This window comes from Oncorhynchus tshawytscha, linkage group LG01 (assembly GCF_018296145.1).
Source record: "Oncorhynchus tshawytscha isolate Ot180627B linkage group LG01, Otsh_v2.0, whole genome shotgun sequence".
Lineage (NCBI taxonomy): Eukaryota > Metazoa > Chordata > Actinopteri > Salmoniformes > Salmonidae > Oncorhynchus > Oncorhynchus tshawytscha.
The window spans coordinates 23,596,858-23,612,714 of record NC_056429.1 but is presented as its reverse complement, the minus strand read 5'-3'; the positions used below and the strand labels follow the sequence as shown (position 1 = coordinate 23,612,714).

The 15,857-nt window shown below is 44.4% G+C and overlaps 1 protein-coding gene across 1 annotated transcript in view; it reads left to right on the top strand.

Annotated features, from left to right (window-relative positions):
• The window catches only part of LOC112246650 (cytosolic carboxypeptidase 6), a 455,449-nt gene that overhangs the window by 425,752 nt on the left and 13,840 nt on the right, over positions 1 to 15,857 (top strand). Inside the window, exons 9-11 of the mRNA XM_024415160.2 lie at positions 1,307 to 1,418; positions 10,529 to 10,681; positions 11,864 to 12,026. Coding sequence (XP_024270928.1) covers positions 1,307 to 1,418; positions 10,529 to 10,681; positions 11,864 to 12,026 — 428 coding nt within the window. The remainder of the gene's footprint in view (positions 1 to 1,306; positions 1,419 to 10,528; positions 10,682 to 11,863; positions 12,027 to 15,857) is intronic.

The following is a 15,857-nucleotide window of genomic DNA, read 5'->3' as shown; positions in this document are numbered from 1 at the left end:
GGCCATCAGGATCACTGGAAAGAGACAAGCAGTCCCAGCAACTGATGCCAACTGCGTCGCGGGATCCAAACTAAGAAGCTAGCTAGCTACCAAGAACTTTCCAATAACAAACTTTTCAAACTGAGCTCGTCCTCATTCAACAGGAGTTGAGGTCAGGGCCCTGCAGGCCAGACAATTTTTTTTTTTTTACCTTTATTTAACTCGACAAGTCAGTTAAGAACAAATTATTATTTACTATGACAGCCTACCCCGACCAGACCCGGATGATGCTGGGCCAATTGTGCTCTGCGACTCCCAATCACGGCAAGATGTGATACAGCCTGGAATCGAACCAGGGATTGTAGTGATGCCTGTTGAACTGAGATGCAGTGCCTTAGACCACTGCCCCACTCTGAAGCCCTAATGTAAGTTCTTCCACACCGATCTTGACAAACCATTTCTGTATGGACCTCGCTTTGTGTATGGGGGCATTGTCATGCTGAAACAGGAAAGGGCCTTCCCCAAACTGTTGCCACGAAGTTGGAAGCACAGAATTGTCTAGAATGTAATTGTATGCTGTATCGTTACGATTTCCCTTCACTGAAACTAAGGGGCCCAGCACGAACCATGAAAAACAGCCCCAGACCATTATTCCTCCTCCACCAAAGTTTACAGTTGGATTGGTACAGGTAGCATTCTCATGGCATCCGCCAAACCCAAATTAGTCCATCTGGATTGCCAGATGGTGAAACGCGATTCATCACTCCAGAGAACGTGTTCCCACTGTTCCAGAGTCCAATGGCGGCAAGCTTTACATCGCTCCAGCCGACGCTTGGCATTGCGCCTGGTCATCTTAGGTTTGTGTGCTGTTGGTCAGCCATGGAAACCCATTTCACGAACCCCCCGACAAAACGTTATTGTGCTGACGTCGCTTCCAGCTCTAGCAGGGCAGAAATAATACCAACTGACTTGTTGGAAAGGTGGTATCCTATGACGGTGCCATGTTGAAAGTCACAGAGCACTTCAGTACGGGCAATTCTACTGCCTATGTTTGTCTATGGAGATTGCATGGCTCTATGTGCTGGATTTTATGTACCTGTCAGAAACGGGTGTGGCTGAAATAGCCAAATCCACTCATTTGAAGGGGTGTCCATATACTTCTGGCCATGTAGTGTATGTGCAGATTGATTCTTGTAGAACAATCAGGTAGTTAAAGCTAATTGACTGTTTAGTGAAAATCTGAAAGAAAAAATTGATTGCTGATTGAATGAATTAGTGTTGTAGGTATCAGAAAATATTAAACTCATGTGTGTATGGTCATTTCCAGGTGCTCTCTTATGGGTTTTGATCTGAACCGTCACTGGCAGGAGCCGTCCCCCTGGGTCCACCCCACCCTCCACGCCGTCAAACAGCTCATTGTCCAGCTCAGCCAAGACGCAGTGAGTCCCAATCTCCAACCTGCTTCTAAGATCTGTATTACACACTTTATACAGTAGTATGGGCTGTGCATTCTTCACCCTGAAGCACACAACATACAACCTTTTCAGAGTCAAGAATGGGCTGAAATTCCACAGAGATCCTAGCTCTACACTGGGTGGACAAAACATTAAGAACACCCACTCTTTCCATGACATAGATTGACCAGGTGAATCCAGGTGAAAGCTATGATCCCTTATTTATGTCACTTGTTAAATCCACTTCAATCAGTGTAGATGAAAGGGAGGAGACGGCTAAAGAAGGACTTTTAAGCCTTAAGACAATTGAGACATGGATTGTGTGTGTGTGCCATTGGAGTCAACATGGGCCAGCCTCACTGTAGAATGCTTTTGACACCTTGTAGAGTCCATGCCCTGACGAATTGAGGCTGTTCCGAGGGCAAAAAAGGGGGTTCAACTCAATATTAGGAAGGTTCTTAATGTTTTATACACTCCGTATATAAAACACCTGAGTTGAGGTTTGAACTCTGTTCTGAACTCTATTTCCAGTTTAGTGCTTAGTTCACTCCTGTGGAACTGAAGAAAGGTGCTTTGGGATTGATACTCAGCAGCTCTCTGTAACGTGTACTGTAGGTCTCTGGGACATTAGATAGTACTAAGGTGCCGGTGTCTGTTGTGAACTCTATATTCAGCTTGCACTTTCTTTCTTAGAGGACCTGGCCCTTGTGTTTTTTTTCCCTTCATGTTAATTATAAGTGGAAACGCAGGTTGTTAGATTACTGAAGGTCAGAGTCTGTCCTGGGAATCGTCTGCCCTTTCTTACACTTTCTAATCCTGATAAGACCAGGGCGTTCTGCTGAGCAAAGGGGCGCGCCCCTCAGTTTAACCTTTTCCCCTAGCACTGACACGCTGATCGATGGGCTCCTTCATGGCAGAATGATCCACTCATGTCCCTCACACTTCTGCAAACTACATACACACACTCACATCAAAACACACACCACACACAAGTACATACTGTAGGTACCCTCTCTCTCTCTCTTGCTCTCTTTCTCTCTCTCTCTCTCTCTCTCTCTCTCTCTCTCTCTGTCTCTTTCTCTGACACAACCACACAGCACCATTTGCATTCACTCTCATAATCATGCACATACACTACTGGTCAAAAGTTTTAGGACACCTACTCATTCAAGGGTTTTTCTTTATTTTTACTATTTTCTACATTGTAGAATAATAGTGAAGACATCAGAACTATGAAATAAGACATATGGAATCATGCAGTAAGCGAAAAAGTGCAGTTGCAAAAACCATCAAGCGCTATGATGAAACTGGCTCTCATGAGGACCGCCACAGGAAAGGAAGAACCAGAGTTACCTCTGCTGCAGAGGATAAGTTCATTAGAGTTACCAGCCTCAGAAATAAATAAATGCTTCACAAAGTTCAAGTAACAGACACATCTCAACATCAATTGTTCAGAGGAGACTGCGTGAATCAGGCCTTCATGGTCGAATTGCTGCAAAGAAACCACTACTAAAGGACACCAATAAGAAGAAGAGACTTGATTGGACCAAGAAACATGAGCAATGAACATTAGACCACTGGAAATCTGTCCTTTGGTCTGGAGTCCAAATTGGACATTTTTGGTTCCAGCTACTATGTCTTTGTGAGACACGGTGTGGGTAAACGGATGACCTCCGCATGTGTATTGCCAACCGTAAAGCATGGAGGAGGAATTATGGTGTGGGGGTGCTTTGCTGGTGACACTGTCTGTGATTTATTTCAGAATTCAAGCCACACTTAACCAATATGGCTAGAACATCATTCTGCAGTGATAGGCCATCCCATCTGGTTTAAGCTTAGTAAGACTATAATTTGTTTTTCAAAAGGACAATGGCCCAACACACCTCCAGGCTGTATAAGGGCTATTTGACCAAAAAGGAGAATGATGGAGGCCTGCATCAGATGACCTGGCCTCAACAATCCCCCGACCTCAAACTAATTGAGATGGTTTGGGATGAGTCGGACCACAGAGTGAAGGAAAAGCAGCCAACAAGTGCTCACCATATGTGGAAGCACTTTCAAGACTGTTGGAAAAGCATTCCAGGTGAAGCTGGTTGAGAGAATGCACAAAGCTGTCATCAAGGCAAAGGGTGGCTATTTGAGAATCTCAAATATAACAAATATTTTGATTTGTTTAAGACGTTTTGGTTTACTACATTTATTTATTTTACCTTTTATTTAGAACACATTCTTATTTTCAATGATGGCCTAGGAACAGTGGGTTAAGAGTTACATGGGTCCATATGTGTTATTTCATAGTATTGATGACTTCACTATTATTCTACATTGTAGAAAATAGTCCAAATGAAGAAAAACCCTTGAATGAGTAGGTGTTCTAAAACTTTTAACCGGTAGTGTCTCACTCCAATGCACTCTAACTCCAATAGAGAACATGCACATGTAGCTCAGTGCAGAGCCACGGGCTGCGAAAGAGAGCCTCTGCCTGCCTGCTACCCACATGTGTAATTATGATTCCACTGGCAGATCCAGTGGCTGGAAGGAGAACTCTCATTAAGCTCTCCACCCCTTCACCACCTCACAGTGTCTTAACCCCCCAGCACCCTCAACACTACATCCATCCATACAGTACAATCCCAACTAGGGCCGTGTGCCCACATCACATCAGCCCCACTCTCTCCTAACCCATCCCCTGCCCTGACTGTGGCCGACTGGCCCTGTCAGAGGAGAAGACTGGGCTGCCTCTCTCCAGCTAATCACATCAGACACAGCACTCAGATTTGGGGCTCCCACATGCCAGTCCCAGTGCCAGTTCTATGGCCAGGGGCCTGGCCCTCCATCCATTGCTGTCTCACACTGTGCATATCCACTAATGAGGCTACAAGGCCACGGTCTGAGGACAACAGGAGGAGATCAGTGCCGGGCTAACATGCTACTCTTTATTTGTCCGCTTCCCTCTAGCTGGCAGATGGTTGCAGACGCAGAGGATTCCAAGCTGTCACTGGCCATTTGACTCTTGAAGAATGTCAAACCGAAGCCATTTCTCTAGCTTTAGGAAAGGGCTCAGTGACAGTCAGACTGCAACAGCATTTATTTCATCCCTTTTAGTTATATAGAAGTCTTGTTTTTTATTTTGGAAAATGTATAATTGTATCTCTGTTTCATTAGAGAAAGATCCCTCCTTTTTTGATCATCTCTAAGAAGCCATTTATCTAAGCTTGATTGACAAAGATTTATTTTCATTAAATACAGATTTGAATGGCTTCTTAGCAAAGCTGTCAACTTACATCCTTATTAGCTCTGAAGGCATCTGAATGTAGGACATACAGTGCCTTGCGAAAGTATTCGGCCCCCTTGAACTTTGCGACCTTTTGCCATATTTTAGGCTTCAAACATAAAGATATAAAACTGTATTTTTTTGTGAAGAATCAACAACAAGTGGGACACAATCATGAAGTGGAACGACATTTATTGGATATTTCAAACTTTTTTAACAAATCAAAAACTGAAAAATTGGGCGTGCAAAATTATTCAGCCCCCTTAAGTTAATACTTTGTAGCGCCACCTTTTGCTGTGATTACAGCTGTAAGTCGCTTGGGGTATGTCTCTATCAGTTTTGCACATCTAGAGACTGACATTTTTTCCCATTCCTCCTTGCAAAACAGCTCAAGCTCAGTGAGGTTGGATGGAGAGCATTTGTGAACAGCAGTTTTCAGTTCTTTCCACAGATTCTCGATTGGATTCAGGTCTGGACTTTGACTTGGCCATTCTAACACCTGGATATGTTTATTTTTGAACCATTCCATTGTAGATTTTGCTTTATGTTTTGGATCATTGTCTTGTTGGAAGACAAATCTCCGTCCCAGTCTCAGGTCTTTTGCAGACTCCATCAGGTTTTCTTCCAGAATGGTCCTGTATTTGGCTCCATCCATCTTCCCATCAATTTTAACCAACTTCCCTGTCCCTGCTGAAGAAAAGCAGGCCCAAACCATGATGCTGCCACCACCATGTTTGACAGTGGGGATGGTGTGTTCAGGGTGATGAGCTGTGTTGCTTTTACGCCAAACATAACGTTATGCATTGTTGCCAAAAAGTTCCATTTTGGTTTCATCTGACCAGAGCACCTTCTTCCACATGTTTGGTGTGTCTCCCAGGTGGCTTGTGGCAAACTTTAAACAACACTTTTTATGGATATCTTTAAGAAATGGCTTTCTTCTTGCCACTCTTCCATAAAGGCCAGATTTGTGCAATATACGACTGATTGTTGTCCTATGGACAGAGTCTCCCACCTCAGCTGTAGATCTCTGCAGTTCATCCAGAGTGATCATGGGCCTCTTGGCTGCATCTCTGATCAGTCTTCTCCTTGTATGAGCTGAAAGTTTAGAGGGACGGCCAGGTCTTGGTAGATTTGCAGTGGTCTGATACTCCTTCCATTTCAATATTATCACTTTCACAGTGCTCCTTGGGATGTTTAAAGCTTGGGAAATCTTTTTGTATCCAAATCCGGCTTTAAACTTCTTCACAACAGTATCTCGGACCTGCCTGGTGTGTTCCTTGTTCTTCATGATGCTCTCTGCGCTTTTAACGGACCTCTGAGACTATCACAGTGCAGGTGCATTTATACGGAGACTTGATTACACACAGGTGGATTGTATTTATCATCATTAGTCATTTAGGTCAACATTGGATCATTCAGAAATCCTCACTGAACTTCTGGAGAGAGTTTGCTGCACTGAAAGTAAAGGGGCTGAATAATTTTGCACGTCCAATTTTTCAGTTTTTGATTTGTTAAAAAAGTTTGAAATATCCAATAAATGTCGTTCCACTTCATGATTGTGTCCCACTTGTTGTTGATTCTTCACAAAAAATAAAGTTTTATATCTTTATGTTTGAAGCCTGAAATGTGGCAAAAGGTCACAAAGTTCAAGGGGGCCGAATACTTTCGCAAGGCACTGTATGAATAGTTGTATAAATCCTGTAATTTCACATCCACAGCTGCGCATTGGTCAAAAGCAAAAATTTCACAGAGTCAGTGATGCAAGAAAATATATCTGTGAAGAGTGAAGAAACAACTGGACCCATCTCCTAACTAATGCAATGCTTTCCCAGCCCATTTATCAAAGGAGAATAATCATTATTTTTGATTGGCTGATTACTCAGAACATTCATCATAGTGAATGTATCCCCACCAATCTGATAGCGGCATTTTGGATCATTTGTTAAGGATGACAAAAGGGCCAGTATTGCTATGGTTCATTTCTGACCTTTTTAATATTACAAAATTAATTGTATGTCTGAAACAAATGTATTTGGTCCTGTCATGCCTGCTAGATGGAAAATTGCACCTTGAACCCCCCTCCTCCTCCTGGCTCTACTTTCTTTTCCTTTTTCCTGTGGGGAGTCTTTGTCTGCTGTGTTCAGGGCGCTTGGGGACAATGCTATTTTCGTCTGTCTGTTGAGATGTCCTCTGGTGTCATCGGCCCATTTCTTATCCATTTCAGAGATTTACGGCCAATTTGTCGCCATCATTACTCCCCCTTTTCAATTCCTTAACCGCCTATTCCAGTTTGAAGCAGAACTGTCTGGCTCTCACAGGCAAAGAACAAGAAAATGGCACGGCAGAGGAAGCCATTTGGGGTGTCTCTCTAGTTTCGTGCTGTTTGTACTAAAGATGCTTTGGTGACACAATGGGGGCATAGATCCACCAAACAGACCCAGGGTGTGTGAGAGGTTGGGAGGTGGATAGATGGAGTAACAGACTTTCCTGGCACACAGGGCTTCCAGACAGATGCAGCTGCTTACGAAGCATTAACAGCCCTGTTGCAGAGTGCTGTCTGAGTGCCCGTTCAGCTTGATTACAAGTCACCTCTGTGTTAAAAAGGAACAAATACGTCCATCAATCAGTCTGTGGCAGAGAGAGAATGAGGGGCTTACAGGATTGAGCGCTGCCATGTCTGTTCTCTCTCTGTATCCCACTGGGACCCACCCACCGAATGCACTGTATCACTCATAACTCTGCTCCCCAGTCATACATGGATACTTCTAGGTTTTATTCTAAATGTATAAACACTCTACGTGCCCTGGATGTTGGAGTTCCAGCTGTATGTTAATAATGTTAGCAGAGAGGAAACGTTTGATGCAGTAAGTTCCACTGAACCTAGCTAGGGTTTCTTTTAGAGGTATTGCTGATGCTAAGGGCTTTGTGAGAGAATCTGCCTTTAGTCTGTAATCCTGCTTAAATCCCCCCCCAAAAAAGATCTGTGTTAAGATAAGCCAAACCGTTTATGGCCTAGACTAATTAATATGTAGCAGATAAGTACTTGTCTGACCAAATTAATTTGACCTTCCCCATTAAACTAAACTGGAGCAACCCCAGTTCAGATCAAGTTGAGTCCAATTCCTTCTATTGAGTTGTAGGAACTGCTACCTAACAAGCTGGTCTCTCTCCCTCTCTCTCTCTCTCCCTCTCTCTCTCTCCCTCCCTCTCTCTCTCTGAGACATTTAATTTGTAAAGCCTCTACACTCAGATTGTCTTTTGACTTTCCTTCTCTACATTTCTTAATTGCCTCTAATTGCTTGATTACAATTTCAAATGAACAATTCTCTAGGTCAAAGTGGGTTGGTAATTAAACAATCAATCACTGCTCCAGCCTCACAGTCCTGTCTGCCTGTGATTGACAGCACATTAGGAGACTGTTATGCTAACTCTCAGTTGACATTGTGGGCTGGATTGAACTTCACTGTATCATTGTACTTCCATTGTCCTTGAGATATTAAGGGGACTCACCACTTAGGGTCGAGTGACTCCTTGTTTGGAGACTGGGAGATGCTGTTGGTGATTCACTTGGCTTCCCAGCTTGAATCTTTTGTATAATTCTGGAGTAAACCGCTGGAGCGTGGCCATTTAAGCGACCCAATGCTGTGCAAACATTTAATTTTGATTCTTAATTTACATTGTTAACAGAGCAAAGCAGTCGAGCCAAGCTATACTTTACGTTGTTAACAGAGCAAAGCAGTCGAGCCAAGCTATACTTTACATTGTTAACAGAGCAAAGCAGTCGAGCCAAGCTATACTTTACATTGTTAACAGAGCAAAGCAGTCGAGCCAAGCTATACTTTACATTGTTAACAGAGCAAAGCAGTCGAGCCAAGCTATACTTTACATTGTTAACAGAGCAAAGCAGTCGAGCCAAGCTATACTTTACATTGTTAACAGAGCAAAGCAGTCGAGCCAAGCTATACTTTACATTGTTAACAGAGCAAAGCAGTCGAGCCAAGCTATACTTTACATTGTTAACAGAGCAAAGCAGTCGAGCCAAGCTATACTTTACATTGTTAACAGAGCAAAGCAGTCGAGCCAAGCTATACTTTACGCTGCAGAAGCTTGGTACCAGAGAAAATGATGCCATTTCATGCAGTACTCCATCATTTGAGCTGTACTTTAACAGGGGGAAGGGTCATTTTACGTGTGTGTAAAAAATCCCACTAGGTGGTTCCGAAGTCCCAACACCCTCCACACCCTCCTCCCTTTACCTGGGTGAGCGTTGCCGATTAGAGGGCTTTCTGCCTCTAGCAGACACTGGGAAGTGGGAACTCCTTCAACTGCCTGATGGAGCTGCCTTAATGGCGGCTGTGTTTTGCTTTCTTTTTCCCTTTTTTGTTGTTTCCCGCTCTTCCTCTCGGTCTCAATCGATCTGCCTGCCAGAGCCTGCTGCCGGCCCACTCCCAGCCACAATATTTCACAGCCAGCCATCAGAGCAGCTGACAGCACCGCGCTTGCCAGGAAATTGCTTTGGCTGTGAGCAGAATTTCAAGCATTGCGTCGCCCTCTCCCCCCTCCTTTTCCTCTCCTTCTCCATCCCTCCCTACCGCCTGACGACCCCCGGGAACTGAGATACGCTCTGGAATGTGTAATGAGAGGAGAAGGAGAGAGAGAGGGAAGAAAGAATGAAAGAAAAAGAAATATGGAGTGAAAGGAGGCTGTGCTGGGCTGTGCTGGGGAATGAGGGGTCAGGGGGAGTGAGAGTGAGAGAGGGCTCATTACACCTGCTTCACCGTGTCCACGGCTAGAGAGAGAGAGAGAGCTTTATACACTGGCCACAGTAGCATGGGATTGGCCTGGAATTTCATTCTACAATTCTCTAACATGAAACTGAACTTTTATTCCCCACTGTGTTACCTCTGCTGTGCAGCCTTGTCAACTGAGGAGATTTTCACAAGACTGTCCCTAGAAGAATGTCTATCGCCATATAGCACCGCTTTTATCTTTGTCTTTTAAAGCCAAACTTCTGAAATAAAGCCAGAATTAATTATGAGAGGTGTGTACTGACGCAGATGTGATCTGAGGTGTGTGTGTGTGTGTGTGTCCTTGAGTGTGTGGCAGCTGGCTCTCATAATGTATTCCTCTCAGCTCCTCAGGAGTGTAGCTACAGTACCTGGTAGTCTGAGTAAAGCCTGATTGTGTGTGGGCTGGACTGTTGCATTGTTGTGCAGCTGTATCTGGAGGGGTCACCCCCAGCCAGTCTCCATATCTCCTCTGTGTGGGGCCACCAATACTGTCTCCTGAGCACTCCTCTCTTTAGCTCTGTCCCTGAGCTCTACTGGGGATAAAAATAGGACTTGTATCCTATCATTCTTTCCCCCGCCCCTCCCCTCTCTCTCTCTCTCTCTCTCACTCTCACTCTCTCTCTCTCTGTCGCTGTGGGAGGTGTGTCATCTCCTCTGTGCTTTCTCCTCTGCTGCTCTGCCACCTCTGAGAGTTGTCTTTCAGATGGCACTCCCATGCCGCCGCTTCCCGCTGTCCACCCCAGGAAGCTGCCCTCCACAGCCAACCAAAGCATTTGTGTGACACAGCTTGGTTGTTGTTGTTCCCACTTGTTTTGTGCTCGGTTGAATCCACGCTGTGGGCATATGAAAACAGTGTAGGCAAGGAGTCTCAGTCAAATCAAGAACTTTACATTTTGATGGAAATGGCAATGGCTATGAAATGTGTAAATGGTGTATATTCAGGAGGTTTACACTCCATTTGTGACACCACTGCTTTCTCTATATTTCTCTTTGTTTGTCTGTCTGTCTGTATTTGTTTGTGGCGTACACAGAAGGTGGGTCTGGAGTTCTACATTGATGTGCACGCCCACTCCACCATGATGAATGGCTTCATGTATGGGAACGTGTTTGAGGAGGAGGAGAGAGTCCAGAGACAGGCCGTGTTCCCTCGCCTGCTCTGCCAAAACGCCCCAGACTTCTCCTTCGTAAGTTCCTCACATCAATCAACCAGGGCCCAGAGTTTTCCCTGGTCAGGCCATATCAATCCTAACCCTACTCATCTCACAGATGTTCCACAGGAATACAGCCCACATAATAGCAGGTGCTGGTTGTCTATGCTACAATAGTGACTGCCTGAACCACAGGGTAAACTGAGATCTATCATAGAGCTGGGTGTGGAAGCTTTATATTTGAAAAGTCTGTTTCCCTCCTCCTCCCAGCCACACTGACCTTCAGCGCTCAGCCAAAGTGCCATTTTTCAGCAGTGCCAGTTACATACAGTATAGCCAGAAGAATAACCTTTTCTGTGCAGCGACACGTTCACAGCTCTCATATACTTTCTTCACCAGTACACACGGAAATTCTTTCAACAGCTAAAATAATTTTAGCCACCCTCCATACATAAAGGATATCACAGATTGTCCACTGGTTATTTGTGATGCTGTCTCAATAAAGAGCTCATCTTTGTCTACAGCAGTGTGTATGCCTGCATGTGTGCGTGTGTGTGTGCGTGTGTGTGTATACCGTTGGGGTGTGTATAGTAGCGGTGACAGCTGGCCAGAAGTCATGTCCCTTACTGTGCTCTTTTCTTACTGCTCATTCAGCACTGCCCAAAGCACATAGTCATAGAACTCAATAAGTTCTGCCAGGAGTGGAAGTCTGCATTTAAGTTACAGGGGTCATATTCCATTCAAGTTGAGTGAACTAAAGAGCAATGGAAACTTCCTAAATTGACTGAATCATGTTAAATGCTGAAGCTGACTTACAATCCATGTTACTATGCATAACAACAAGACTGCAATGAGGAGTATAGGCATTGTTAGAATGAAGCATTGGAATTCACCAACACACTTCTACAGATGTAGGATCTTAATTTGAGCCTGTTTGCTACAGCAGGAAAAAAATCCTGCAGCAACGGGAAATGTGAAATTATAATTAATGGGCATTTTTGTAGTGGGAAAATTGCAAATGACAAACTTCAGAATACTTTTTAAACATCAAATACACTGCATTGCCGGAAGTTCTCCTGCAACAGGGTGATCAAATTAAGATCCCACATCCGTATGCAAAATATATTTTGTCATTTTTCAGACTAATTAAATCTCATTTGAATTATAATGCTGGTATAGTAGAATGCACTCTGTTAACAATGTGTTTCACCCCCACAGTCCAACACATCGTTTAACCGTGATGTTGTGAAAGCTGGCACCGGGAGGCGCTTCCTGGGCGGCCTGCTGGACGACATGTCCTACTGCTACACCCTGGAGGTGTCCTTCTACAGCTACATGGCAGCAGGGAGCACGGCGCCCGTTCCCTACACAGAGGACACCTGTATCCTTCTCTCTCATTGTCCTCATTAGGGGCCCCAGGTGGCCTGGCCAGGCTCCCCATTCTTTTCAGCCTCCCCTGCCTCTCCCGCTGGCTGTTGGGTGAGAGGAAAGGAGGCATCTGGAGGAGAGGCAGAGATTGAGTACACAACATGTGTACCTCACTGATGTTTCCTCCATTTCTCCCTCCCTCCCCTAACTTCCCCAAACTTCTGAGCTTCACATCCCATAGAAATCATGCTGTATGGATGTCAGAGTTGATTGATAGTTCAATCAATACATCCTGACCATCCAGGTAGAATAGAGGCAAGAGGAGCACAGGGAATTGTGGTGTTCTGGTGCTTGGGACTCGTTGGATACAGGCTGCAGCACAGATAGATTGGTTTAAAGGGATATTGAGTGTGAGGTTATGTCCCAGGAAGGTGTGTGATAGAGTCCTGTGTAGATTGTTTGCTTGTTGCCTCATGTATTGAAAGGCTTGTGTCATTGAGCCAGCAAACCAGTGTTCAAACACCAACAGTGTTTTCTGTATTTTTGGACAACAAAACGCGTCGCAAACAGAATCCGATTTCTTCTTGAGAGCCCTGCCAGTGAGCAGAGATTGGGCACTGTGGGCAGATTACATTTGTGTCCTCTTAAGGGAGATACCCCAGACTACAAAAGCTCTGATTCTCCAAATCAATGCTGCTCCTGAGTAGACAAAAGCCAGTCCTGTACAGTTTTCTGGGCCAGTGATGTCTGTACACCAGGCAACAGAACAGACGTCTGTAGAGCCCAGTAATGAGGGCTGAGGGTGATAATGTCAGGCTATTGTAGTGGCGCTCCATCCCCTAGCGTTTATCCACATGCTGCCTGCTCCTATAGTAACAACCTCTCATTTAGGGCCAGACGAGAGCCTATTGATTTCTTAATTATTCCAGAAGTCATTATTGGAGGCCTGGCTCGATTGGCATGCAGCGCAGGGCTGAGGTGTGGATGAATCAGGTCAGCCCCTATCGCACTGCCTTGCTCTCATGTTCCGACAGATACATAGTGACAGTGGGAAGGCGGCACCTGCCCCATTGATTTTGTGTAGAAAAGAGGTAGAGAGCATGTGGGTTCTGCTTTCGTTGTGACGAAGACTAGAATACAGCAGGCCTGTTAATCGCACAGTGTTTTGTACACTCCAAAGGGATTCAGGGTTAAATTGACATTCTCTATAGACTCAAGTTTTCCATCAGTTTACCTTGTATTACCTTGACACAGCTCAGATCCATGGGATAGAGAAGAGGCAGAAAACCAGAGTGGTGTGAAGCTTCAGCCTACAGGCAGAAAGTGTACTGTGCAGTGTCCAGAATGACTGAGATGAGAGGAGATATTATGTGTAGCCTAAGTGCCCTCTAGTGTCAGGAGGGTGAGGTGTCTGTGTGTGGCTCTGCTCTGTATAGCTATAGTCCTGCCTGGTATCACTCTGTCACACTGTAGATAACACACTGCCAGCCACCCTTATTTCTCGGGCCGATTCTCTGTATATATCAATGATGTCGCTCTTGCTGCGGGCGATTCCCTGATCCACCTCTACGCTGATGACACCATTCTGTATACTTCTGGCCCTTCCTTGGACACTGTGCTAACTAACCTCCAAACGAGCTTCAATGCCATACAACACTCCTTCCGTGGCCTCCAACTGCTCTTAAACGCTAGTAAAACCAAATGCATGCTTTTCAACCGTTCGCTGCCCACACCCGCCCGCCCGACTAGCATCACCACCCTGGACGGTTCCGACCTAGAATATGTGGACAACTATAAATACCTAGGTGTCTGGCTAGACTGTAAACTCTCTTTCCAGACTCATATTAAACATCTCCAATCCAAAATCAAATCTAGAATCGGCTTTCTATTTCGCAACAAAGCATCCTTCACTCACGCCGCCAAACTTACCCTAGTAAAACTGACCATCCTACCGATCCTCGACGTCGGCGATGTCATCTACAAAATAGCTTCCAATACTCTACTCAGCAAACTGGATGCAGTCTATCACAGTGCCATCCGTTTTGTTACCAAATCACCTTATACCACCCACCACTGCGACCTGTATGCTCTAGTTGGCTGGCCGTCGCTACATATTCGTCGCCAGACCCACTGGCTCCAGGTCATCTATAAGTCTAGGCTAGGTAAAGCTCCGCCTTATCTCAGTTCACTGGTCATGATAACAACACCCACCCGTAGCACACGTTCCAGCAGGTATATCTCACTGATCATCCCCAAAGCAAATACCTCATTTGGCCGCCTTTCCTTCCAGTTCTCTGCTGCCAGTGACTGGAACAAATTGCAAAAATCGCTGAAGTTAGAGACTTTTATTTCCCTCACCAACTTTAAACATCAACTATTTGAGCAGCAGTCCATCTGTAAATAGCCCACCCAATCTACCTACCTCATCCCCATACTGTTTTTATTTGATTTACTTTGCTGCTCTTTTGCACACCAGTATCTCTACTTGCACATCCTCTGCTCATTTATCACTCCAGTGTGAATCTGCTAAACTGTAATTATTCACTCCTATGGCCTATTTATTGCCTACCTCCTCATGCCTTTTGCACAAACTGTATATAGACTTTCTTTTTTCTACTGTGTCATTGACTTGTTTATTGTGTTATTGGTTTGTTTATTGTTTACTACATGTGTAACTCTGTTGTTGTTGTCTGTGTCACACTGCTTTGCTTTATCTTGGCCAGGTCGCAGTTGCAAATGAGAACTTGTTCTCAACTAGCCTACGTGGTTAAATAAAGGTGAAATAAAATAAAAATAGGGAATCCATTCACTTCTTTGTTTAATTGTTTGTTTATTATTTGATCTTGTGTATATCAAAAAGTCTGTAAAGCCTGTTACTGATGCTGGAATTTCAAATCAAATCAAATGTTATTTGTCACACGCTTCGTAAACAACAGTCGTAGACTAGCAGTGAAATACTTACTTACGGGCCCTTCCCAACAACACAGAATGAAAAAAAGAGAAATAATTGAAAAATAATAACACAACGAATAAAAATAACTTGGCTATATACAGTGGGACAAAAAAGTATTTAGTCAGCCACCAATTGTGCAAGTTCTCCCACTTACAAATATGAGAGAGGCCTGTAATTTTCATCATAGGTACACTTCAACTATGACAGACAAAATGAGAGGAAAAAAATCCAGAAAATCACATTGTAGGATTGTTAATGAATTTATTTGCAAATTATGGTGGAAAATAAGTATTTGGTCAAAAACAAAAGTTGATCTCAATACTTTGTTATATACCCTTTGTTGGCAATGACAGAGGTCAAACGTTTTCTGTAAGTCTTCACAAGGTTTTCACACACTGTTGCTGGTATTTTGGCCCATTCCTCCATGCAGATCTCCTCTAGAGCAGTGATGTTTTGGGGCTGTTGCTGGGCAACACGGACTTTCAACTCCCTCCAAAGATTTTCTATGGGTTTGAGATCTGGAGACTGGCTAGGCCACTCCAGGACCTTGAAATGCTTCTTACGAAGCCACTCCTTCATTGCCCGGGCGGTGTGTTTGGGATCATTGTCATGCAGAAAGACCCAGCCACGTTTCATCTTCAATGCCCTTGCTGATGGAAGGAGGTTTTCACTCAAAATCTCACGATACTTGGCCCCATTCATTCTTTCCTTTACACGGATCAGTCGTCCTGGTCCCTTTGCAGAAAAACAGCCCCAAAGCATGATGTTTCCACCCCCATGCTTCACAGTAGGTATGGTGTTCTTTGGATGCAACTCAGCATTCTTTGTCCTCCAAACACGACGAGTTGAGATTTTACCAAAAAGTTATACTTTGGTTTCATCTGACCATAT